The following is a 27,396-nucleotide window of genomic DNA, read 5'->3' on the forward strand; positions in this document are numbered from 1 at the left end:
GAAGAAATTTGACCACGAAGACCTGATTCACTCAGTCTCCTCTGAACAGTCGATGTTGAGATGAGTCTGTTACTTGAACTATGTGAAGCATTTATTTGGTCTGCAATTTTTGAGGCTGGTAACTAATCAACTTTACCTCTGCAGCAGAGGTAACTCTGGGTCTTCCTTTCCTATGGCGATCCTTATGAGAGCCAGTTTCATCATAGCACTTGATGGTTTTTGCGACTGAACTTGGAGAAACTTTAAAAGTTCTTGAAATGTTCTGTATTGACTGACCTTCATGTCTTAAAGTAATGATGGACTGTCGTTTCTCTTTGCTTATTTGAGCTGTTCTTGACATAATATGGACTTGGCCTTTTACCAAATAGTGCCATCTTCTGTATACCACCCCCACCTTGTCACAACACAACTGATTGGCTCAAACACATTAAAAAGGAAATAAATTCCACAAATGAACTTTTAACAAGGCACACCTGTTACTTGAAATGCATTCCAGGTGACTAACTCATGAAGCTGGTTGAGAGAATGCCAAGAGTGTGCAAAGCTCTCATCAAGACAAAGGGTGGCTACTTTTAAGAATTTAAAATGTGTTTTCACTGTCTTCACTACTATTCTACAATGTAGAAAATAGTAAAAATAAAGAAACACCTGTGAATGAGTAGGTCTGTCCAAACTTTTGACTGGTACTGTACTGTACTGCAGGTAGCCTAGTGGTCAGAGCATCAGGCCAGTTCGAATCCCCAAGCTGACAAGGTAAAAATCTGTTGTTCTGCCCCTGAACAAGGCATTTACACACTGTTCCTAAACCTTCATTGAAAATAAGAATTTGTTTTTAATTGACTTGCCTAGTAAAATAAAGGTAAAATAAAAAATATAAAAATGTCAGGTAGACATACAGTATACTACTCACACACTTTGTCTGTATTGCTTACTTGAACATTTCCCCTGAATTTCTGACCACCACACAACATTTGAAATATAGTGATAAGCGACAATGAAGGGAGAACCATGCACAGTAGTGATCATAATGGTCTACCTTATATTACAGATGTACTTTAGACATGTTATTTGGAAACCAAAGACTGAGCTAATATCCAGGAGCCAAGACCAAGATTTATACCAGGACATTTGTCCAAGATCCAGAGTTGAGACCATGACAAGTTAAAGACAAAATGTATGTGGTTTCGAGGCCAAGACCACTAGATCAAGAGTCCATGGGCCTTTTCTTCAATTGTAAAAAAAACTAAAGTAGAGTACAGTAGAGTACAGTACAGTAGTAGAGCACAGTAGAGTAGTAGAGCACAATACAGTACAGTAGTAGAGCACAGTAGTAGAGCAGAGTACAGCACAGTACAGTAGTAGGGCACAGTACAGTAGTAGAGCACAGTGCAGTACAGTAGTAGAGCACAGTACAGTAGTAGAGCACTACAGTAGAGTAGTAGAGCACAGTACAGTAGTAGAGCACTACAGTATAGTACAGTAGAGTAGTAGAGCACAGTACAGTAGAGCATAGGGGAGTAGAGTACAGTAGAGTAGTAGAGTACACAGTATAGTAGAGTAGAGCATAGTAGAGTACAGTGCAGTAGAGTACAGTAGAGTAGTAGAGCACAGTACAGTAGAGCATAGGAGAGTAGAGTACAGTACATTAGAGTACAGTAGAGTAATAAAGTACAGTAGAGTAGTAGAGCACAGTACAGTTGGAGCCTTCCTGCTGGCTACTTGTCCACTACCCACATGGTGGTCCTCTGTAGCTCATTTGATAGAGCATGGCACATGAAACTTTAAAATGGAGATAGCCTCAATGGCGCTGCCCATGCTGTCACAGATGCCAATATATATATATAGTGTCAATTGTTTCGGTTGTGATCGTTCAGTTTAGACAACTGACTTATGTTGGACGTGTGTGTTTTGGTAGTGACATCAACAGGTGGGACATCTTTTTTTAGATTTCTTTAAATAAACAAAACTACTAATTTGACCAGTATCTTTCAATGTAATAACACAACAACTCAAGATGTTCTATTGAAATAGAGTTTTGGTTTTACAAAAAACATGAATGACTTTACAACACGAAGTTTAGGAGTGAGGGTTTGGGACAGCCAGCTCTCAATAAAATAGGTGTCTAAACAATAACTTTGTACTACTATATTAATTCACCAATATGTTTGTAATTGCCTTTGAACACATGATGTAAATAAATAATGTCCTAAGTTTGGAGACTTATACATGCACTCTGCTATTTCCTGGTTGTTAAAATTCTCATAGTTCGCCTAATTTCAGTTTATCTGACAAAACAAGCAAGTATAGTGTAGATAATCATTATACCATCTAAACCACTGTGAAATATATTTTCCATATTGTATTTTCAGCTGTTTGAAGCTGGTGTACAAAACCCAAACTAAAAGACACAAAAACAAATCTTAAAAACGAAAAGCATAGAACTAGCCCACATAGAACAGATCGATCACTTCTTAAACTTGCTTTCAACGAGAATGACAGATCTATAACTCACATTTCTAGGTTAATTCTGTCAGGTTGCTCACAAAGTTACCTATTGCTGCTTTAACGGTAAAAAAAAAATGCTTTTATAGGAAAGCAATGTTTGCCACTTATGCAGAATCACCATATACCATTTTCTTGTATAAAAAATAATTTCACAAAAGTAGTCCTCGACTCACACTGCATAATTCAATATACTTGGAATCAGGGTCGGCAGCTCTGTGAAATAATAGAGGTGAAACAATGATGGTGGGTGTTGGACAAGGTTCATGTTTCAGGTGTTATCTCCCCAGTTTTGAGAGCTCTTGGCTGTGAGAGATAAATATTGACATCAATTGGGTAGAACACACACACACACAGGTTGAAGTACAACAAGATCTCTGTTTGTTTGGAGCAGATGTGTTACAAAAAACACCAAATTGCTGAATTAGCTTGGTGCCCTTGGATAAACTTTTCATAATCTGTTATCGGTCTTCCCCCGATGTGGAGAACAACACACACACACACCTCTCTGTACATTGCTCCGTTCATCTTTCCCTCGATCCTGAGTATTCTCCCATTCCCACTATTTTCTCATGGTCTAAGAGTCTGTTAGGTGCCTTTTGGCAAGCTCCAAGCGGGCTGTCATGTGCCTTTTACTGAGGAGTGGCTTCCCTCTGGCTATTCTACCATAAAAACCTGATTGGTGGAGTGCTGCAGAGATGGTTGTCCTTCTAGAAGGTTCTCCCATCTGCACAGAGGAACTCTGGAGCTCTTTCAGAGAGACCATCGGGTTCTTGGTCACCACCCTGACTAAGGCCCTACTCCCCTGATTGCTCAGTTTGGCCAGGCGGCCAGCTCTAGGAAGAGTCTTGGTGGTTCCAAACTTCTTCCATTTAAGAATGATGGAGGCCACTGTGTTCTTGTGGACCTTCAAGGCTACAGAACATTTTTTGGGACCCTTGCCCTTGGCACAACCCTGTCTCGGCGCTATACGGACAATTCCTTCTACCTCAAGGCTTGGTTTTTGCTCTGACATACACTGTCAACTGTGGGACTTAAATATAGACAGGTGTGTAATTTACCACAAGTGGACTCAATTGCTAGAAACATCTCAAGGATGATCAATGAATTTCGAGTTTCATAGCAAAGTATCTGAATACTAATAAGGTTTTCCCCTTTGTCATTATGGGGTATTGTCATTATGGGGTATTGTCATTATGGGGTATTGTCATTATGGGGTATTGTCATTATGGGGTATTGTCATTATGGGGTATTGTCATTATGGGGTATTGTCATTATGGGGTATTGTGTGTAGATTGATGAGGATTTGTATGTATTTAATCCATTTTAGAATAAGGTTGTAACGTAACAAAATGTTGAAAATGTCAAGGGGTCTGAATACTTGCGGAATCAACTGTACAGGAATCAACTGTACAGGAATCAACTGTATAGGGAATCAGTGTGCTGTTTGGGTAGCAGATGGTGTGATAGTACAGGTGCATGTTTTGACATACAGTACAGTATGTGTGAATGAATGTGTATATATGCATATACTTAACTCTGCACCTGTTTGAGGATTTGAGACATTTGTACTGATGCCATTTGGAATTTGAAAGGCTTCTGGAATATTTCCATATGTTTTCTGAGCTCTGTTGTTTTGTTTGCTCTAGGAAAAGAAACAAATGAGCTTAGTTTATTGGCTCCTTTATGAAGGAAAGAAACACAGACACAAAAGCTGCAGCTTCCCACCAGTTCAAAGCCTATTATTCTCTCAGAATAGTGTTCCCAAATGATAGTTTATCAATTGATTGTTTATCAAATTAGCTCTGTTTCTCGCTGAGTCTCTAACCTGGCAAGCAAGGTAGGCGACGGAAAATTAATTGTCCACACACACGCAAGCCCGCAGCACACACACAGTCCCTGATTGCATATAGTGCAGCTGGTGAAAATAAATATTTCTCCCTCTCTCTCTCTCTCAATCTAAGGGGCTTTATTGGAATGGGAAACGTGATTGAAACTAAATTGAAATAAACAAACAAATTTACAGTAAACATTACACTCGCTCTCTCTCTCTTTCTTACATTCCTCCCCTCTCTGTCTCACCATCTCCCTCTCTCTCTCTTTCTTACATTCCTCCCCTCTCTGTCTCACCATCTCCCTCTCTCTCTCTTTCTTACATTCCTCCCCTCTCTGTCTCACCATCTCCCTCGCTCTCTCTTTCTTACATTCCTCCCCTCTCTGTCTCACCATCTTCCTCTCTCTCTCTTTCTTACATTCCTCCCCTCTCTGTCTCACCATCTCCCTCTCTCTCTCTTTCTTACATTCCTCCCCTCTCTGTCTCACCATCTCCCTCTCTCTCTTTCTTACATTCCTCCCCTCTCTGTCTCACCATCTCCCTCTCTCTCTTTCTTACATTCCTCCCCTCTCTGTCTCACCATCTCCCTCTCTCTCTCTTTCTTACATTCCTCCCCTCTCTGTCTCACCATCTCCCTCTCTCTCTCTTTCTTACATTCCTCCCCTCTCTGTCTCACCATCTCCCTCTCTCTCTCTCTTACATTCCTCCCCTCTCTGTCTCACCATCTCCCTCTCTCTCTCTTTCTTACATTCCTCCCCTCTCTGTCTCACCATCTCACTCTCTCTCTGTCTCTGTTAACTTGCCTTGTTATTCAGTGTGAAGGAGGCTACCATTTCTGTCAACTAAACAGACGCTTCTAAACTGGGTTCAAATACTATTCAAAATCATTTCCAATACTTTATCTGTGCTTGATTGAGCTTGCCTGTAGAAATGGAACCAATTACAAAGCCTCACATGTGCAGACCCCACCCACCTGGCACTTGAGGGCAGACTAAAGCAAAAGCTCAAAGTATTTGAATGATTTCTAATCGTATTTAAACCCAGGTCTGAGTCACTGAGCCCCAATCCTCTTGCTGCTTGCCTTCATTAATTTGACTAAATGTCAATGGCTCCTGGCGATTAAAGACGGCGATCATTTACCGGTCATGATTTTGATAAGGGCAATTAGCCCACAAGCTGCTGGAGAAAATCAATGTGGAAAGTAAAGGCAGGAAAGAGAAGCCAGGATGAGAAGAGGAGAGGCAGGATGAGAAGAGGAGAGGCAGGATGAGAAGAGGAGAGGCAGGATGAGAAGAGGAGAGGCAGGATGAGAAGAGGACAGGCAGGATGAGAAGAGGACAGGCAGGATGAGAAGAGGACAGGCAGGATGAGAAGAGGACATGCAAGATGAGAAGAGGACAGGCAAGATGAGAAGAGGACAGGCAAGATGAGAAGAGGACAGGCAAGATGAGAAGAGGAGACACAGGATGAGAAGAGGAGAGGCAGGATGAGGAGAAAGGAGACACAGGATTAGGAGAGGAGAGGCAGGATGAGGAGAAAGGAGACACAGTATGAGGAGAGGAGAGGCAGGATGAGAAGAAAGGAGACACAGGATGAGGAGAGGAGAGGCAGGATGAGAAGAAAGGAGACACAGGATGAGGAGAGGAGAGGCAGGATGAGAAGAAAGGAGAAAGGATGAGGAGAGGCAGGATGAGGAGAGGAGAGGCAGGATGAGGAGAGGAGAGGCAGGATGAGAAGAAAGGAAAACAGGATGAGGAGAGGCAGGATGAGAAGAAAGGAGACACAGGATGAGGAGAGGAGAGGCAGGATGAGAAGAAAGGAGACAGGATGAGGAGAGGAGAGGCAGGATGAGGAGAGGAGACACATGATAAGGAGAGGAGAGGCAGGATGAGAAGAAAGGAGACAGGATGAGAAGAAAGGAGGTACAGGATGAGGAGAGGAGAGGCAGGATGAGAAGAAAGGAGACACAGGATGAGGAGAGGAGAGGCAGGATGAGAAGAAAGGAGACACAGGATGAGGAGAGGCAGGATGAGAAGAAAGGAGACACAGGATGAGGAGAGGCAGGATGAGAGGAAAGGAGACACAGGATGAGGAGAAGAGAGGCAGGATGAGAAGAAAGGAGACACAGGATGAGGAGAAGAGAGGCAGGATGAGAAGAAAGGAGACACAGGATGAGGAGAGGAGAGGCAGGATGAGGAGAGGAGACACATGATAAGGAGAGGAGAGGCAGGATGAGGAGAGGAGACACATGATAAGGAGAGGAGAGGCAGGATGAGGAGAGGAGAGGCAGGATGAGAAGAAAGGAGACACAGGATGAGGAGAGGAGAGGCAGGATGAGGAGAGGAGAGGCAGGATGAGGAGAGGAGAGGCAGGATGAGGAGAGGAGAGGCAGGATGAGAAGAGGAGAGGCAGGATGAGAAGAGGAGAGGCAGGATGAGGAGAGGAGAGGCAGGATGAGAAGAAAGGAGACACAGGATGAGGAGAGGAGAGGCAGGATGAGAAGAAAGGAGACACAGGATGAGGAGAGGAGAGGCAGGATGAGGAGAAAGGAGACACAGAATGAGAAGAAAGGAGACAGGATGAGGAGAGGAGAGGCAGGATGAGAAGAAAGGAGACACAGGATGAGGAGAGGAAAGGCAGGATGAGGAGAGGAGAGGCAGGATGAGAAGAAAGGAGACACAGGATGAGAAGAAAGGAGACACAGGATGAGGAGAGGCAGGATGAGAGGAAAGGAGACACAGGATGAGGAGAAGAGAGGCAGGATGAGAAGAAAGGAGACACAGGATGAGGAGAAGAGAGGCAGGATGAGAAGAAAGGAGACACAGGATGAGGAGAGGAGAGGCAGGATGAGGAGAGGAGACACATGATAAGGAGAGGAGAGGCAGGATGAGGAGAGGAGACACATGATAAGGAGAGGAGAGGCAGGATGAGGAGAGGAGAGGCAGGATGAGAAGAAAGGAGACACAGGATGAGGAGAGGAGAGGCAGGATGAGGAGAGGAGAGGCAGGATGAGGAGAGGAGAGGCAGGATGAGGAGAGGAGAGGCAGGATGAGAAGAGGAGAGGCAGGATGAGAAGAGGAGAGGCAGGATGAGGAGAGGAGAGGCAGGATGAGAAGAAAGGAGACACAGGATGAGGAGAGGAGAGGCAGGATGAGAAGAAAGGAGACACAGGATGAGGAGAGGAGAGGCAGGATGAGGAGAAAGGAGACACAGAATGAGAAGAAAGGAGACAGGATGAGGAGAGGAGAGGCAGGATGAGAAGAAAGGAGACACAGGATGAGGAGAGGAAAGGCAGGATGAGGAGAGGAGAGGCAGGATGAGAAGAAAGGAGACACAGGATGAGAAGAAAGGAGACACAGGATGAGGAGAAAGGAGACACAGGATGAGGAGAAAGGAGACACAGGATGAGGAGAGGAGACACAGGATGAGGAGAGGAGACAGGATGAGGAGAGGAGACACAGGATGAGGAGAGGCAGGATGAGAAGAAAGGAGACACAGGATGAGGAGAGGAGACACAGGATGAGGAGAGGAGACAGGATGAGGAGAGGAGACACAGGATGAGGAGAGGCAGGATGAGAAGAAAGGAGACATGATGAGGAGAGGCAGGATGAGAATAAAGGAGACAAGATGAGGAGAGGAGAGGCAGGATGAGAAGAAAGGAGACACAGGATGAGGAGAGGAGAGGCAGGATGAGGAGAGGAGAGGCAGGAAGAGGAGAGGCAGGATGAGGAGAGGCAGGATGAGGAGAGAGAGGAGAGGCAGGATGAGGAGAGAGAGGAGAGGCAGGATGAGGAGAGGCAGGATGAGGAGAGAGAGGAGAGGCAGGATGAGGAGAGGCAGGATGAGGAGAGAGAGGAGAGGCAGGATGAGGAGAGAGAGGAGAGGCAGGATGAGGAGAGGCAGGGTGGACGGCAGAAGAGCAGCACACTCCTGGATGGCCTGACTGCCAACACTAAGGCCACACACTGTTCATAACAAGCTTATTGGGATATTTCTACAGAATAGAAGAAAGAGATAGGGCTAGATACTATTTGTTTGATTTCATTTGTATGTCTGCACTGTCTTTATAATATAGGCAAATCAATGTGTCAAGGATGAGAAGACAAGGTAGCACAGCAGACTCCCGATCTGACTAGAAACTCCTATTCCAAGGCATATAGTGTGAAAGAGGCTGGGGATTTTCTACAACAAAGACAGAGCTATATGTGATTTCTAGGGGGTTGTAGGTTTTTATGGCTATAGGCGACTTGTTTCTATCTGATTAAATCAATATGGGAAGTCAGGGAAGGCAACACAGCAGCGTACTCCTGGGTTGACTGGAAACCCCCTAAACCGACTACCTACAGGCCACACAGATAATACTGGATCTAAAATGTTCTGATTAGTTTATTAGGATCCCCATTAGCATGCAGCAGCTACTCTTCCTGGGGTCCACGTAAAATACAAATGCACACACACACACAGGTTATAGACACCAAGAGACAGCAAAAATGCTATTTACACACTATTCATATGGTATTTACATATTTTTATATACAGTAGTTTAATTAGATCTTTAGAAAGAGAAGAGGATACATTGTGTGTTGTTGTTTTTTAAGTTAAACTTGTTGCCTGAGTAACCTCTGGTGGCAGAGCATTCCATGATGACATGGCTCTATGCATAAAATATATGTTTTTAACCTCTATTTAACTAGGCAAGTCAGTTAAGAACAAATTCTTATTTACAATGACGGCCAAACCTGGACGACGCTGGGCAAATTGTGCGCCGCCCTATGGGACTCCCAATCACGGCCAGATGTGATACAGCCTGGATTCGAACCAAGGTCTGTAGTGGCGCCTCTTGCACTGAGATGCAGTGCCTTAGACCGCTGCGGAACACAACTGAGCAACACATTAAATCTGTTTTTTGGTTTGGGTACTGTGAAGAAACCCATAGTGGTGTGTCTGGTGGGGTATATATGCATTTCTGAAAGTCCACGATTGGAGAGATTTTAGATTTGATAGAGAATAGACACGGTTACTATGGTTTTGTACTGTATGCCATTGCTTTCTTTGGGATTCCATGTGAAAGGCAGCACAGTGTTGGTCTGGAAACCCTAACAAGGATGCCAAGTGGCAACAAACATCACATGTGTGTCATTTTGGATTTACACAATCTAGAGGTTTTAACACAGAGGCTGAGTGCTAGACTGAATCTAGAGGTTTTAACACAGAGGCTGAGTGCTAGACTGAATCTAGAGGTTTTAACACAGAGGCTGAGTGCTAGACTGAATCTAGAGGTTTTAACACAAAGGCTGAGTGCTAGACTGAATCTAGAGGTTTTAACACAGAGGCTGAGTGCTAGACTGAATCTAGAGGTTAACACAGAGACTGAGTGCTAGACTGAATCTAGAGGTTTTAACACAGAGGCTGAGTGCTAGACTGAATCTAGAGGTTTTAACACAGAGGCTGAGTGCTAGACTGAATCTAGAGGTTTTAACACAGAGGCTGCATGTAGATTGAGTCGCCATAGTCAATTACTAGGAGGAGTGTTGCTTGAACAATCTTCCTCCTATTTTCAAAAGTGAGACAGGACTTATTTCCATACAAGAAACCAATCTTTACTCACCACTGTTTAGTCAGCTTGTCAATGTGTGTTTTAAAGGACAGCTTCTCATCATTCCAAATACCTAGATACTTCTAATGGGGGACCAGCTCAATTTGGGCTCTACTCAAGGTACAGATAGGCAGGTATTTAGCATAAAAACATATACTATTATATCATAGTATATAAACATAGTATATCAATATTTAGCACTAATTTAAGATCGGTGATCAATTCTTGAATTGATTCAAAGCCAAGCTGAAGGTTGTGAATGACCTTATCTGCAATATACACTGCACAATATACACATATACTAATATTCAGTTGCAGCCCCCTCCCCCTTTAGCCCTGAGAACAGCCTCAATTCGTCCAGGCATGGACTCTACAAGGTGTTGAGAGCGTTCCGCAGGGATGCTGGTCCATGTTGACTCCAATGCTTCCCACAGTTGGCTGGATGTTCTTTGGGTGGTGGGAATTCTTAATACACACTGGAAACTGTTGAGTGTGAAAATCCCAGCACCGTTGCAGTTCTTGACACACTCAAACTGGTGTGCCTGGCACCTACTACCATACAGTACCCCGTTCAAACGCACTTAAATGTGTCTTTAACCCGTCTCCTCCCCTTCATCTACAGTGACTTGAAGTGGATTTAACAAGTGGCATCAACAAGAGATCACAGCTTTCACCTGGACTCACCTGGTCAGTCTGTCATGGAAAGAGCAGGTGTTCTCAATGTTGTGTATACTCAGTGTATGTCTAAACATTCTTCAACTGCTGTCATCTTGTATCTGTTTCCGAGTCAACCTTGTGAGCAGTGGACACAATGGGAATGTAACAGTGCCCTATAGTATCTCACAGGATATTGTGAAGTTGTTTTCAGAATTGAATATTGGCATCAACAGACATGGGGATAGTTGACATATAGGCCTACATGATCTAAAGTAGACAGATACACAATTAGTCTTTGAACGCCTCAAACGTTTTCTTTTTACAACAAATTGCGCTCAAGCCATACTTTTGTTTGTCGCAATTATATCATCTCCTAATTATTGTAGCTAGATTTCCAAAGAGATAAAAACACACAGTAAGTAATCATGGTCTGGTTCCTATCCACCATCCAGCCCTTTTTAAACATGTCTCTCCCTATCATTACAATTGGTTTTGTGTCTGACTGTAGTTACATGAAACAATAACTGTTTCACTGTTCTGGTTTTATTTCGACAACTAAAACATATACATTTCAGAGCTGACTTCCAGTCATCTCCTATCCAACTGCCATCATCCCCCTTTCTTTCCTTCATCATCCCTTCTTTCTTTCCCTCATCTATCCTCCTTTTTCCCCTCATCATCCCTTCTTTCCCTCATCATCCTCCCTTTCTTTTCCTCATCATCCCCCTTTCTTTTCCTCATCATCCCTTCTTTCTTTCCCTCATCATCCCTTCTTTCTTTCCCTTATCATCCCCCTTTCTTTCCATTATCATCCTCCTTTTCCCCCTCATCATCCCCCTTTTTCGCCTCATCATCCCTTCTTTCCCTCATCATCCTCCCTTCCCTCATCATCCTCCCTTTCTTTTCCTCATCATCCCCCTTTCTTTTCCTCATCATCCCCCTTTCTTTTCCTCATCATCCCCCTTTCTTTTCCTCATCATCCCCCTTTCTTTTCCTCATCATCCCCCTTTCAGCTTTTATATCTCCATCATAAGGATTTGGGATCTGAGTGCAGCTGCCTAATTATATGAAACAAAAGCTATTTCATGTTCTGGATTTGTTTCAACAATACAGAAAGAATCATACTTTCAAAGCTCACTTCCATCCACCCCTCCCAGTCTTCTGCCTATCATTATGACTACCTCGGTGTGTGACTGCCCAAAACACATCCACCCCTCCCAGTCTTCTGCCTATCATTATGACTACCTCGGTGTGTGACTGCCCAAAACACATCCACCCCTCCCAGTCTTCTGCCTATCATTATGACTACCTCGGTGTGTGACTGCCCAAAACACATCCACCCCCTCCCAGTCTTCTGCCTATCATTATGACTACCTCGGTGTGTGACTGCCCAAAACACATCCACCCCCTCCCAGTCTTCTGCCTATCATTATGACTACCTCGGTGTGTGACTGCCCAAAACACATCCACCCCCTCCCAGTCTTCTGCCTATCATTATGACTACCTCGGTGTGTGACTGCCCAAAACACATCCACCCCTCCCAGTCTTCTGCCTATCATTATGACTACCTCGGTGTGTGACTGCCCAAAACACATCCACCCCTCCCAGTCTTCTGCCTATCATTATGACTACCTCGGTGTGTGACTGCCCAAAACACATCCACCCCTCCCAGTCTTCTGCCTATCAATATGACTACCTCGGTGTGTGACTGCCCAAAACACATCCACCCCCTCCCAGTCTTCTGCCTATCATTATGACTACCTCGGTGTGTGACTGCCCAAAACACATCCACCCCCTCCCAGTCTTCTGCCTATCATTATGACTACCTCGGTGTGTGACTGCCCAAAACACATCCACCCCTCCCAGTCTTCTGCCTATCATTATGACTACCTCGGTGTGTGACTGCCCAAAACACATCCACCCCCTCCCAGTCTTCTGCCTATCATTATGACTACCTCGGTGTGTGACTGCCCAAAACACATCCACCCCTCCCAGTCTTCTGCCTATCATTATGACTACCTCGGTGTGTGACTGCCCAAAACACATCCACCCCTCCCAGTCTTCTGCCTATCATTATGACTACCTCGGTGTGTGACTGCCCAAAACACATCCACCCCTCCCAGTCTTCTGCCTATCATTATGACTACCTCGGTGTGTGACTGCCCAAAACACATCCACCCCCTCCCAGTCTTCTGCCTATCATTATGACTACCTCGGTGTGTGACTGCCCAAAACACATCCACCCCCTCCCAGTCTTCTGCCTATCATTATGACTACCTCGGTGTGTGACTGCCTAAAACACAGACACACACTCACACATACAATGCACACACACACACATACTCTCTCCCCACCCCACCACACACATATACCCCCCATACACACCAGCCCAAAACACATCCACCCCTCCCAGTCTTCTGCCTATCATTATGACTACCTCGGTGTGTGACTGCCCAAAACACATCCACCCCCTCCCAGTCTTCTGCCTATCATTATGACTACCTCGGTGTGTGACTGCCCAAAACACATCCACCCCCTCCCAGTCTTCTGCCTATCATTATGACTACCTCGGTGTGTGACTGCCCAAAACACATCCACCCCTCCCAGTCTTCTGCCTATCATTATGACTACCTCGGTGTGTGACTGCCCAAAACACATCCACCCCCTCCCAGTCTTCTGCCTATCATTATGACTACCTCGGTGTGTGACTGCCCAAAACACATCCACCCCCTCCCAGTCTTCTGCCTATCATTATGACTACCTCGGTGTGTGACTGCCCAAAACACATCCACCCCCTCCCAGTCTTCTGCCTATCATTATGACTACCTCGGTGTGTGACTGCCCAAAACACATCTACCCCCTCCCAGTCTTCTGCCTATCATTATGACTACCTCGGTGTGTGACTGCCCAAAACACATCCACCCCTCCCAGTCTTCTGCCTATCATTATGACTACCTCGGTGTGTGACTGCCCAAAACACATCCACCCCCTCCCAGTCTTCTGCCTATCATTATGACTACCTCGGTGTGTGACTGCCCAAAACACATCCACCCCTCCCAGTCTTCTGCCTCTCATTATGACTACCTCGGTGTGTGACTGCCCAAAACACATCCACCCCCTCCCAGTCTTCTGCCTATCATTATGACTACCTCGGTGTGTGACTGCCCAAAACACATCCACCCCCTCCCAGTCTTCTGCCTATCATTATGACTACCTCGGTGTGTGACTGCCCAAAACACATCCACCCCTCCCAGTCTTCTGCCTATCATTATGACTACCTCGGTGTGTGACTGCCCAAAACACATCCACCCCCTCCCAGTCTTCTGCCTATCATTATGACTACCTCGGTGTGTGACTGCCCAAAACACATCCACCCCCTCCCAGTCTTCTGCCTATCATTATGACTACCTCGGTGTGTGACTGCCCAAAACACATCCACCCCTCCCAGTCTTCTGCCTATCATTATGACTACCTCGGTGTGTGACTGCCCAAAACACATCCACCCCTCCCAGTCTTCTGCCTATCATTATGACTACCTCGGTGTGTGACTGCCCAAAACACATCCACCCCTCCCAGTCTTCTGCCTATCATTATGACTACCTCGGTGTGTGACTGCCCAAAACACATCCACCCCCTCCCAGTCTTCTGCCTATCATTATGACTACCTCGGTGTGTGACTGCCCAAAACACATCCACCCCCTCCCAGTCTTCTGCCTATCATTATGACTACCTCGGTGTGTGACTGCCCAAAACACATCCACCCCTCCCAGTCTTCTGCCTATCATTATGACTACCTCGGTGTGTGACTGCCCAAAACACATCCACCCCCTCCCAGTCTTCTGCCTATCATTATGACTACCTCGGTGTGTGACTGCCCAAAACACATCCACCCCTCCCAGTCTTCTGCCTATCATTATGACTACCTCGGTGTGTGACTGCCCAAAACACATCCACCCCTCCCAGTCTTCTGCCTATCATTATGACTACCTCGGTGTGTGACTGCCCAAAACACATCCACCCCCTCCCAGTCTTCTGCCTATCATTATGACTACCTCGGTGTGTGACTGCCCAAAACACATCCACCCCCTCCCAGTCTTCTGCCTATCATTATGACTACCTCGGTGTGTGACTGCCTAAAACACAGACACACACTCACACATACAATGCACACACACACACATACTCTCTCCCCACCCCACCACACACATATACCCCCCATACACACCAGCCCAAAACACATCCACCCCTCCCAGTCTTCTGCCTATCATTATGACTACCTCGGTGTGTGACTGCCCAAAACACATCCACCCCTCCCAGTCTTCTGCCTCTCATTATGACTACCTCGGTGTGTGACTGCCCAAAACACATCCACCCCCTCCCAGTCTTCTGCCTATCATTATGACTACCTCGGTGTGTGACTGCCCAAAACACATCCACCCCCTCCCAGTCTTCTGCCTATCATTATGACTACCTCGGTGTGTGACTGCCCAAAACACATCCACCCCCTCCCAGTCTTCTGCCTATCATTATGACTACCTCGGTGTGTGACTGCCTAAAACACAGACACACACTCACACATACAATGCACACACACACACATACTCTCTCCCCACCCCACCACACACATATACCCCCCATACACACCAGCCGACCCCCCCACACACACCATTCTAAATATGTATCAATGTGATTGCTTCTCTCTGAGTGACTGCTTCACATCAGTGATTCACAGAGCTGATAACCCAGTCGAGGGTAATGAAATACTCACCGGCTGACAAAGGACATTTTTCACACAGCAGCCCTTATTCGATTTGGCCCCCTATTAAATGTCTTCCACTCTCTGTGGCTTATGTTGGTTTGGTTCACTCCTGCTGTTGTTGTGTGTCTCATATGCCTCAACTATTTAATAAGGTTTCAGAGATGATTAACTGGTCTTGATTGACATTTTGCTTGGTCCTGCATGCTCATCACACATTTTCTGGATAAGATTTGGCCCACTCTTAAATGTCTCCCTCCTCTCTGAGGATTGGCTTTAGCCTGGTTAAACCAACGTGAATGGTGTTCTCATAATGGTGAACACAGCATTCCGTTTGGTTTAGGCTAGCTTGGCTCAGCCTTACGTTTTCCACTGCTGTTCAGACAAATTTGGTCTCCCTGTTTAAATGGCTTCTTCTGTGTTTTTGTTTGGCTAAGACTCAGGTTTAAGACCCATATACACCCACAGGCCTCTCCGTCTTTTTTATTAAGGTTTAAAGGGAGAAGGAATTAAATCAACAATCTGGAGTTGAATTGCAGGGGTATCTTACTGTATTTTCACCAGCAGGAAACATCCCTGTTACTTTAATGGGAGTAAAAAGGTTAATGATACCAGTCTACACATGTCGTTCCAAATTTCACTCATTTATGGATAAAGACTTTAATCCAGTTAAACTTTGTGAAATCTGTTCTGTTCCGCAGTGTGGTGCATGGTGGGTATTTTTCTCTGATAATTCCAGGAAAAGAGCAGTGTTTCCACCCAGGAATTGCTTTCTCTCACCTTTTGTACCCACTAGCCAGCAGCACTGACACATGAGCACTGATTTTGCAGATGTCTATCTTGCAGAAAGTTTTACTTGCAATGATTGTGGTATGTGGTTATACTACTGATTGTCAGTAGATCTGGATAAGAGCATCTGCTAAAGGACTAACATATAAATGTAATGACTTGCCTAAGGATTGCCTCTAAGAGCTAAGTGACAATCAAGGGAAAAGTGTGTTTTTTGTATTCTGTCCATGTGCTACTTGGTTCTACTTAATAATTGACTGACACAGTAGCATCAGTACAACTTAATGCACTACACACAGAGACGGACACACTCCAGTGGAGGCTGCTGAGGGGAGGACGGCTCATAATAATGGTTGGAATGGAGCAAGTGGAATGGCATCAAGCCATATGTGTTTGATGTATTTGAAACCATTCCACTCTATTACGCTCCAGCTACCATGAGCCCGTCCTCCCCAATTAAGGTGCCACCAATCTCCTGTGACACACAAACACACACACTAATGTGCAGCATGTACCGTAGGCACTCCCTCACGTAAGGTGGAAGAGAGGAGAAAGAGATGTCTGCCCTTGGTAAGGTGGAAGAGAGGAGAAAGAGATGTCTGCCCTTGGTAAGGTGGAAGAGAGGAGAAAAAGGTGGAAGAGAGGAGAAAGAGATGTCTGCCCTTGGTAAGATGGAAGAGAGGAGAAAGAGATGTCTGAACTTGGTAAGATGGAAGAAAGGTGAAAGAGATGTCCTTGGTATGTAAATAAAATGATGACCGTGCACTATTTACACACTGACGAAGATGTAGTGTGTGTATGTGAACATGAGGGTATACGTTTAAGCGTGTGTCTCCGCGTGCGTACGTCTGTGTCACATAGACTGAGACACTCAGCGACCTGATGAGGTGTGCTACTGCCCATTAGCTTGTTGTTTTACCTCCCTAGCTGAGTAGCGAAGTCATTTCCCCCCGCACGTAGCCTGGGATTACGACATCACCTCAGCAGGTGCTCGTCTACATTACAGGAACCCGACAGCGAGGCCATCAAAAAGAGCAGCATCGCATTAGTGGAAACCAAGACTGTTCTCAGGGCAGGCCTGGTTGTAGCTAGATATGTTCAATTTTAGCATTTAAGCTAACCCTTTCCCTAACCTAATTATCTTAACCGTCCACGTTAATTGTCCTAACCTGCCACGTTAATTATCCTAACCTGCTATGAAAAGTCACTTCTGCTAATCAAAACCGGCAGACCTGCCCTGAGAACAGTCTTGGTTTTCACTAATGCGATACAGCTCAAAAAGGGAGGGGGGAGAGGGTCCACTAGAGAGTGAGTGCACCTGACCCTCGAGAGGGGGAGAGGAGGTTGGGGGGAGAGAAGACAGTCCACTTAGTAGCAGTGTCACCCCCTCCAGCCCTCCTTCTTAGTTCCATACACACAGTGGTCAATTACAAAGGGATGGGGGGGGGGGGGGACTAGAGAGATAACAGGGGGAAGAGAAGAGTGGGGAGCGAGGTAGAGGCAGAGGCAGAGGCAGAGAGAGAGAGAAGGAGAGGTGAATGAGAGAGACAGCACAAAAAAAGAGACACAGAAGAAAAACAACCCCTCTGGTTTGTCTAAGAGGGTGATTGGTCTACAAACCATTATCAGAGAGGACCATAAAGACCACACACACACACACAATCTAGGAGGATCAGAGAGGTCAACATGACTAACGACGCTAATGCTCCATGAGTACGTCCTCATGGCTCTCTCACACACACACACACACACACACACACACACACACACACACACACACACACACACACACACACACACACAAGGCTGCTAGCCGTGTGCTAACCACTGCTAACTAATTAGCACCCATTGAGGGGGACTTGTCGTTCCGTTGGATGAAATTGGAACGTTCAAGTGGGAACAACAAATTAATGTAGGTTAATAAATGATATCACTCATCATGGTGGTTGGTGTAATTAGGAAAGGGTTAATAGTTTGACATGTTGTACTATCAGAGTGAGAAGAGAGAAAACATGAAAAGATACTTGAGGAGAAGTGTGTTCTTTCATAGATGACATCCTGTGACATGGTTATAACCACTAACATATCTGGACTGCAGGTAAATTAGGCTACATTAAATCTAGATGTCACTGTGTAATCCCAACAGCGAGGCCATCAAGAGGGAGGGGGAGGCGGGGGAGGAGGAGGGAAAGGGACCACTTAGGAAAGGCCATGTTTTTTGTTGTTGTACCATGTTAACATTCGCTTGAATACCAACCTAAGTGATTCGGTCATGTGTACGTACCTACAATGGGATTTATTTTGTTGTGTGAAATATTTGTTGTTCACAGGGGCCGACGTGTGCGAACACACACTAAGCATCTCGTTCAACAGAGTGACATTGTTGTTGTCACTCATGTTCAAGTTTCAGGTTTTATTTGTCACATGCACAAATAGGGAAATGCTTAATTAACATGCAAGCCCTTGAGTTAGACCAGTAAAATGGAAGACTGTTGCTGCCATCCTCCGAGTGTAGAGGTACTGCACTAAAAGAATAGGCATACAACCCAGGGATACAGTGGATGGGACTACAAATCCCACGTAGCCCAGCATGAGGGTCACGTCAGCGATTCCGCGCCAAAATTGACTGACCACCAGACAAGAATATCAACAACACACGGGGTGAGTGGGAATTTTATGTGCTTATCTTTCCTTTTCACTTGCTAAACGGCGTACATTATTCAACTAAACGCAAGTAAGAAACTAAAATGTTTCTAACATGCATTAAACAAACTGCTTAGCTAGACAGTTAGCCCTAGATCACGACTCTCAATTCCATTACTAGTACACAAGTCATTTGACGAAGGCGTCTTCTGTATGGGGTGAAGTATATATTTAATAAACAAAAATATTGTTTTTTCCAGGTGTTTGAAGCTGGTGCACAAAACCGAAAGTAAAAAAAACGAAACTCAAGCACGGGAAGCATAGAAATCGAGCACATAACACAGGTCTACCGCAAATTTGACTTGCTTTAATGAAAGTGACAGATCTATAACTTATTTCTATGTGAATCTGGGTCACCCAAAAAGTTACATAATGATGCTTAAAAAGGTGTACTACCGCTCTGCCATTTCATCGTTGCTAAAATTAATGGTTTGCATTGCTTGTTTGTGACACACAAGTAAGTATAGTGTAGAGAATCAATGTACCTTCTAAACTGCTGTAAAATATATTTTCCATAACCAAAAATAATGTATTTTCAACTGTTTGAAGCAGGTGTACAAAACCAAAAGTAAGATGCATAAACGAAACTTAAGAACGGGAAGCATAGACATAGCGCAGATAGTCTAGTAAGCGACAGATCTGTTCTAACTTTCAATGAGTGACATCTCTAACTCACATTTCTGTGAGTTTGGTCTGGTCGCCTAAAAAGTTACACATTGTAGTTTTAAGAGCCACGATGCTTGGTCTGAACATTAACATGCATCGCTTGAGGTACGGTTTTGGAATCATAAGGACTTTCTTTCTTACCAGCGATAAATACTTTTCAAAAAACGAAAGGTTGAATTGATAATACTTTTTTATAGGGTTAATGTTCCCACATCTCCATGTTACAGCGCTTGTTTATGGGACATTTATGGAAGAGAGGCGACCACCTGTACTAATTCGCTATCTATCATGCACCGAGCTCTGTTAGAGCGTGCAGCTTTCTCGCAGCGGTTTTAGAGGATTTACTTGTTGTGGAATTCTGCAAAGTTGTTTCCACTGGTCACAAAAAGCTAAATTAACATGACACGAGCGGAATTAATGTCAAAGGCTTTGAAAATAGAAAGCTTGCTGTATTCCGTTGACATTTCAGAGATACGCTTGTTTTTGTGAAACATCTTAGAAACATTGAATTTCGCATTAATATGAAAAGCGTTTACTAAAATATAAAAAATGCATGTTGTCTTAAAATCGATATCTATCTTACCTCTGTATTGTTTTATTCCCCCGGATTTGAGAAGAAGGATGACTAGTTCAACGGCGAGCCTGTCAGTTAGCCTTAATTCTCGCACAGCATCCATCCTAGTTGACGCAGTGCGATTTCCAGATTCTTTGACACTTTTTTATCTCATGCCTCCATTGAATTATTCACCCTAATTTTGGCCCTCCTAAAGGGTAAAACTCCAATAACTTTGAATGAATTATGATAGAGACATGAGGTTTGGACCATTGGTTTTCTTAGAGGTGAAATGATGCGTTTTTGATTGGACACCCTAATAAGGGCCATATATTTCGAAAGCTGTATGCAAGCGCTGATTGACATTTCTAAACGTTAAAACACAGCGTGGGGATTGATAGTGAACAAAAAATATAACGCAACATGCAAGAATTCAAAGATTTTACTTAAGTACAGTTCATATGAGGAAATCAGCCAATTGAAATAAATGTATTAGGACCTAGTCTATGGATTTCACATGTACAGATACCTTAACAAAGAGTTAGGGGGGCGTGGACCAGAAAACCAGTCAGTATCTGGTGTGACCATTTACCTCATGCATGACACATCTCCTTTGCATAGAGTTGAACCAGCTGTTGATTGTGGCCTGTGGAATGTTGTGCCAGGAAGTTGCTGGATTTTGGCGGGGGAACTGGAAAACACTGTCATACATCATCCAGGTCATCCCAAACAGGCTCAATGGGTGACATGTCTGGTGACTATACAGGGCATGGAAGAACTGTTACAATTTCAGCTTCCAGTAATTGTGTACAGGTCCTTGTGACATGGGGGCCGTGCATTATCATGCTGAAAACATGTGGTGATGGTGGCTGATGAATGACACGACAATGGGCCTGGACTCGTCACGGTATCTGTGTGCATTCAAATTGCCATCAATAAAATGCAATTGTGTTTGTGGTCCATATCTTATGCCTGTCCGTACCATAACCCACCATGGGGAANGGGGTCTTTCTTTACCATACCAGCACGAGCGGAATTAAATGTCAAGGCTTTGAAACAATAGAAGTTTGCATGTATTCCTTGGTGACATTTTCAGAGATATCGCTTGTTTTTGTTAAACATTTTTAGAAAAGTGAATTTGCGTAATATGAAAAGCGTTTAATAAAATATAAAAAAATGCATGTTGCTTAAAAATCGATATATCTATCCTACCTCTGATGGTTATTCCCCCGGATTTGAGAAGAAGGATGACTGTTCAACGGGCGAGCCTGTCAGTTCGCCTTAATTCTCGCACAGGCATCCATCCTAGTTGGACGCAGTTGCGATTTCCGATAGCTTCTTTGACACTTTTTATCTCATGCCTCCATTGAATTATTCACCCTAATTTTGGCCCTCCTAAAGGGTAAAAACTCCAATAACTTTTGAATGAATTATGATAGAGACATGAGGTTTGGACCATTGGTTTTCTTAGAGGTGAAATGATGCGTTTTTGATTGGACACCCTAATAAGGGCCATATATTTCGAAAGCTGTATGCAAGCGCTGATTGACGTTTCTAAACGTTAAAACACAGCGTGGGGATTGTATAGTGAACAAAAAAATATAAACGCAACATGCAAGAATTTCAAAGATTTTACTTAAGTACAGTTCATATGAGGAAATCAGCCAATTGAAATAAATGTATTAGGACCTAGTCTATGGATTTCACATGTACAGATACCTTAACAAAAGAGTTAGGGGCGTGGACCAGAAAACCAGTCAGTATCTGGTGTGACCATTTACCTCATGCATGACACATCTCCTTTGCATAGAGTTGAACCAGCTGTTGATTGTGGCCTGTGGAATGTTGTGCCAGGAAGTTGCTGGATTTTGGCGGGAACTGGAACACACTGTCATACATCATCCAGGTCATCCCAAACAGGCTCAATGGGTGACATGTCTGGTGACTATACAGGGCATGGAAGAACTGTTACAATTTCAGCTTCCAGTAATTGTGTACAGGTCCTTGTGACATGGGACCGTGCATTATCATGCTGAAACATGTGGTGATGGTGGCTGATGAATGACACGACAATGGGCCTCAGGACCTCGTCACGGTATCTGTGTGCATTCAAATTGCCATCAATAAAATGCAATTGTGTTTGTTGTCCATATCTTATGCCTGTCCGTACCATAACCCCACCATGGGGAACTCTTTTCACAACGTTGACATCAGAAAATCCCTCGCCCACACAACGCCATACACGTGGTCTGCGGTAGTGAGGCCGGTTTGATGTACTGCCAAATTCTCTGAAATGAGGATGGTAGAGAAATTAACATTAAAGTCTCTGGCAACAGCTCTGGTGGACATTCCTGCAGTCAGCATGCACATTGCACACTCCCTCAACTTGAGACATCTGTGGCATTGTGTTGTGACAAAACTGCACATTTTAGAGTGGTCTTTTATTGTCCCCAGGACAAGGTGCACCTGTGCAATGATCATGCTGTTTAATCAGCTTCTTGATATTGCACACCTGTCAGCTGGATGGATTATCTTGGCAAAGGAGAAATGCTCACGAACAGGAATGTAAACAGAGAAATAAGCTTTTTGTGCATATGGAACATTACTGGGATCTTTCATTTCAGCTCATGAAACATGGGACCAACACTTGCAATGTTGCCTTTATGTTTTTGTTGAGTATAGTTGACATGGGCCAGTCGTGGGCGAAGCTAACCTCTGAGTTTGAGAGCTAGCTCTGACCCAGGCCGTCGTTCTGCTGCACTCTCACTATCAGCCTGACTTCTTTTAGTGACTAGCTTAAATACACTTCCGTAACTCACCAAAGTAAAGATGTTAGAGTGCTGGGTCACGGTTGTCATTCCTCCAAAATGCTTTGCATACTGCCACAGACTAGCTTAAGTCCACGTGCATGGATGGGATTTGCACTACTACCGACACATGCACTGGTTAGTTCTACTGTGAATGGTTCACAGGTCAGCTGTTTGTTCTCCCACACCCGTCCGTAATTACTAATAAGGCATCCACAACCGCTTGACTAAATGTGATAAAGTGGAAATCTGAGGCCCGCATCCGACCCTAACCCACTAATATAGAAAATGCGGTCTAGGCTACAGGCAGAGACAGCAGAATTATTTGTTGTTGTCAGGGGGTGCAATGTGTTTTTTGAAGCCTATGTTTGTGATTATAATTTCTGACATTCTGGTGGGTTATTTGTTAGTCAACTTGTCTATAATTAGATACATGCAGCTTCTCTTCTGTCATTCTATGTTTCCCTAGATGAAACCTTTGCTCACCAGTGTCACCAGAATCATAGATAGAATGAATGTTTCTATCTAGTTGACCTCAGTAAAGTTTTCTTTTGCCATTTTTGCTTCTCTCACAGAGGAAAGACGTTTAGGGACCAGTGAGAGCATTTTATAACAAACAGCAAAAACGGGAACTATTTTCTATGTAACATTTCCAAATGATGGCAGTTTTAGCAGCTGTAAGGAAATAGACAGCTGTGTCCACCCATGCTCCCTTTATCCACACCATATTTAATGACCCTAAACCTGCCCCTCCCTGCGGATGTAACCGTGGGGACGGCGGATTATGAGTCAACCCCACCCATCACTATTCTACTGTTATTTCTAGCTGGCTATATCTTGTAATTGCTTGCTTACAATTTGATTGCTATTTCACATTTCAAAATGTCAACATAGCTGCTCACCAAGACCCTTGAAATGTTAGTTACAGTTGTTTAGGCTACTTATCCTTTACAGTTGTTTACAGATCACTTGTTGTTTACAGTGTACCTTCTCTGTACAGTTGTTTACAGCTCTTGTTGTTTACAGGTGATTACAGACTTACAGAAACAGACAGTGGAAGGTCACCATGGATCTCGGTGAGTTTGAAGCAGACAACTCGGTGAGCTGTCGCCTGGCTTCAGCAATACCCGACGTCTGCAAGACAGAAGACTGCTGTTTGGGTATCGATGAAGCCGGCAGGGGGCCTGTACTGGGTGAGTGGGCCTCCTTTTCAAATGTCATGGATCACTAGTCCATGTTAACTCATCTATTTTTACGTTTACATTTTGGTCATTTAGCAGATGATATTAAAAAAAATGGATTGGCTCCTATTCAAACGTCATGGATCACTTAGTAGGTCACTGAATGTCTGTTATCTAGTTGCTTGGTCATCATTCGATGTTGCTTGCTAATATCATGCATTCGCTCTACCAGGACCCATGGTCTACGGAATATGTTTCTGTCCCGTCGCCAAAAAGGAAGCTCTGAAGGACTTAAAAGTGGCAGGTAAGTTCATGAATTATTATTTTGTAAAGATATGCAATAACCTTCAGGAGGAATCTGTTAAATAATTAATTCATATATGTGTTGTGAAGGATGCCTGTGTGACTGTATTGTACATATCTATGTCTCTAGTGACAAACCTTTTCAGGATCAACAAAGTTGATTCATGCATCTGTTTGTTGTACAATGATGAGTTACTGCGTCTCCTCTTCTAGACTCGAAGACGTTGACTGAGGCCCAGAGAGAGGATCTATTCCGCAAGCTGGACGAGGCTAAGAGCTTTGTAGGCTGGGCTCTTCAGATTCTCTCACCCAACACTATCTCTACCAGCATGCTGCAGAGGTATTTACACACATACTGTACTACACACACACACACAGAGAAAGAGACACAGAGCGAACAACCGAACACACACACACAGATGATTCTAACCGTTCTGCTCTTCCACAGGTCAAAATACAACCTGAATGCTCTCTCTCATGACGCAGCCATTGGCCTGGTACAGTTCGCCCTGGACAGTGGAGTGCAGCTCAAAGAGGTACGGTACAAAGCATCTTGGTTATTTCAAACCATCCATACAAACACACTGATATCCTTCATACAACACAACAAACCCTCTAGATGTTCTTTCTGGCCTCCTCTTTTCTCTTACTCTGTCTCTATATTCCTTTATGTCTCTCTCCCTCGCGTTCTCCCTTTCTCTCTACCGTAGTCACTACCCTTCCAGCTATATAGACATGTTCTTTTTACTCGTTATTTACTGTGTATTTATTACTTCTGTCACTATTTCTGTTTTGGTTATTTTATTTTGTATGTTTAACTGCATGGTTGGAAAAGGACCCGTAACTAAGCGTTTCACTGTTGTTTACCAAGCACGTGACAAATGAAATGTCATTTGATTCATTTGACCAACCTTTTATTACTACCCTGTCCCTTGTCCTCCCTCCCTCTCCCTGTGTGTGACAGGTGTTTGTGGACACGGTGGGTCCTGCAGAGAAGTACCAGGAGAAGCTGTCCCAGCGGTTCCCCGGGGTGGAAGTAACCGTACGACCCAAAGCTGACTCCCTCTTCCCCATAGTCAGTGCTGCCAGTATCTGTGCCAAGGTTAGATGTCACGCTAATGCCAAACTCTTCCTTTGTTTTTAATAGTTTCCTCTCTTTGTCTCCTGTACCACGAGACCAGGGACCTGAAAGTTACTGGAGTGAAGGGTTTTGTCCCAGATTAGCAGTCCTCTTCAGGAGCAGGATTGAGGTAGCCTGAGTGCCAGTTTGTTTGTGCTATCATGCCAACTTCTTGTCAAACCCTGACAGCGATTAAGTTGACAGGCGCACAAACAGACCTGGGACCAGGCTAAGAAGGAGGATCACTGGCCTAAACGATCTCTGCTGCTCCCTCAGGTGGCCAGGGACCATTCAGTAAAAGACTGGAACTTTCCAGAAGACCTAGGAGAGGTGGATGCAGACTACGGCTCTGGCTACCCCAACGGTCAGTAGGGAAACGCGTTAGGGAAAATCTTCACCCATCACACACACTTTTTAATGGCTTGGCAACACTGGAACGATATATGAAGTTCAGCATCTTGTATTGAATCCCAGTTTAGTCAAATTTGATGCATTTCTTTGTCCTTTAATGGTAGAATGTGTTTTAACACTAGAAGTACAGAGACCATCGTTTAAATGTTGTATTATTCTGCAATTTTAAAAGTCATGGCTGGTAAAGGATGGAGGCCCATCTTTTGTGTTAAATAGACATTTGTAGGAATACAGTAGTGTTTTAGTGCAGTAATGGTATAATTTGTTTAAAATAAAGTAGAATTGACCTTTTTCTTGTTGTGTGTGTCCTCCAGACCCGAAGACGAAGGCGTGGCTGTTGAAGGAGCTTGACCCGGTGTTTGGCTACCCTCAGTTTGTCAGGTTCAGCTGGAGCACCACACAGACCCTGCTGGACAGCAAGGCTGTCACCGTACACTGGTGAGGAGAGATGGGCTAGGGGGACTGGGGTGGGATGAGGGTCTGTGTTGAGAGAGGGGGTACAGGTGAAGAAGGGCTTGTAGAGGGGCCAGGGAAGGGAGTGGTAGATGGTGAAAAGGTCTCCTTGTTTACCCTATATTCTACTAATTTATTTTACTACTATACAAGTGTTTCAGCTTTGTGAGAAGGGAAGAGGCGTAATGTGAAAGCTGTGTTTGTCTACATTCAGTAGAACAAGTTCACATAACTATTTGTGTGTAATCAGGGATGATGATGAGGAGGATGGTGAGAAGGCCGCAGCCCGTCAGAACAACACCTCCATGCTCTCCTACTTCAAGACAGGCTCCAAGACCTCCGCCCAGCAGGGCAACACACACCAGACACACCGCTTCTTCACAGAGAGGAGACTGCAGAGCCTGGCCACACTCTGAGACAAGGAGAGGAATACACACACCCACTGAGACAAGGAGAGGAATACACACACCCACTGAGACAAGGAGAGGAATACACACACCCCCGAGACAAGGAGAGGAATACACACACCCACTGAGACAAGGAGAGGAATACACACACCCACTGAGACAAGGAGAGGAATACACACACCCACTGAGACAAGGAGAGGAATACACACACCCACTGAGACAAGGAGAGGAATACACACACCCACTGAGACAAGGAGAGGAATACACACACCCACTGAGACAAGGAGAGGAATACACACACCCACTGAGACAAGGAGAGGAATACACACACCCACTGAGACATGGTACACAACACACACACCCACTGAGACATGGTACACAACACACACACCCACTGAGACATGGTGCACAACACACACACCCACTGAGACATGGTGCACAACACACACACCCACTGAGACAAAGAGAGGAATACACACACCCACTGAGACAAAGAGAGGAATACACACACCCACTGAGACAAAGAGAGGAATACACACACCCACTGAGACAAAGAGAGGAATACACACACCCACTGAGACAAGGAGAGGAATACACACACCCACTGAGACATGGAGAGGAATACACACACCCACTGAGACAAGGAGAGGAATACACA

General features: G+C 44.6%; 1 protein-coding gene across 3 annotated transcripts; it reads left to right on the forward strand.

Moving 5' to 3' along the window:
• Positions 1–18,685: 18,685 nt before the first annotated feature.
• Positions 18,686–26,845, forward strand: LOC116352703 (ribonuclease H2 subunit A). 3 transcript variants are annotated; one of them, XM_031818496.1, is made up of 9 exons: positions 18,686–18,795; positions 23,890–24,056; positions 24,277–24,348; positions 24,561–24,687; positions 24,796–24,883; positions 25,312–25,449; positions 25,744–25,831; positions 26,193–26,316; positions 26,582–26,845. In XM_031818496.1, exons 2-9 carry the CDS (start codon positions 23,930–23,932, stop codon positions 26,745–26,747), a joined length of 930 nt encoding a protein of 309 aa, XP_031674356.1. In that variant the 5' UTR covers positions 18,686–18,795; positions 23,890–23,929; the 3' UTR covers positions 26,748–26,845. The 3 variants fall into 3 exon arrangements, with proteins under 3 accessions (XP_031674356.1, XP_031674358.1, XP_031674357.1); XM_031818498.1 differs by lacking the exon at positions 18,686–18,795 and adding an exon at positions 18,829–18,868; XM_031818497.1 differs by lacking the exon at positions 18,686–18,795 and adding an exon at positions 18,891–18,995.
• The last annotated feature ends 551 nt before the right edge of the window (positions 26,846–27,396 follow it).

This window comes from Oncorhynchus kisutch, unplaced genomic scaffold (genome assembly GCF_002021735.2).
Source record: "Oncorhynchus kisutch isolate 150728-3 unplaced genomic scaffold, Okis_V2 scaffold1432, whole genome shotgun sequence".
NCBI classification, from domain to species: domain Eukaryota; kingdom Metazoa; phylum Chordata; class Actinopteri; order Salmoniformes; family Salmonidae; genus Oncorhynchus; species Oncorhynchus kisutch.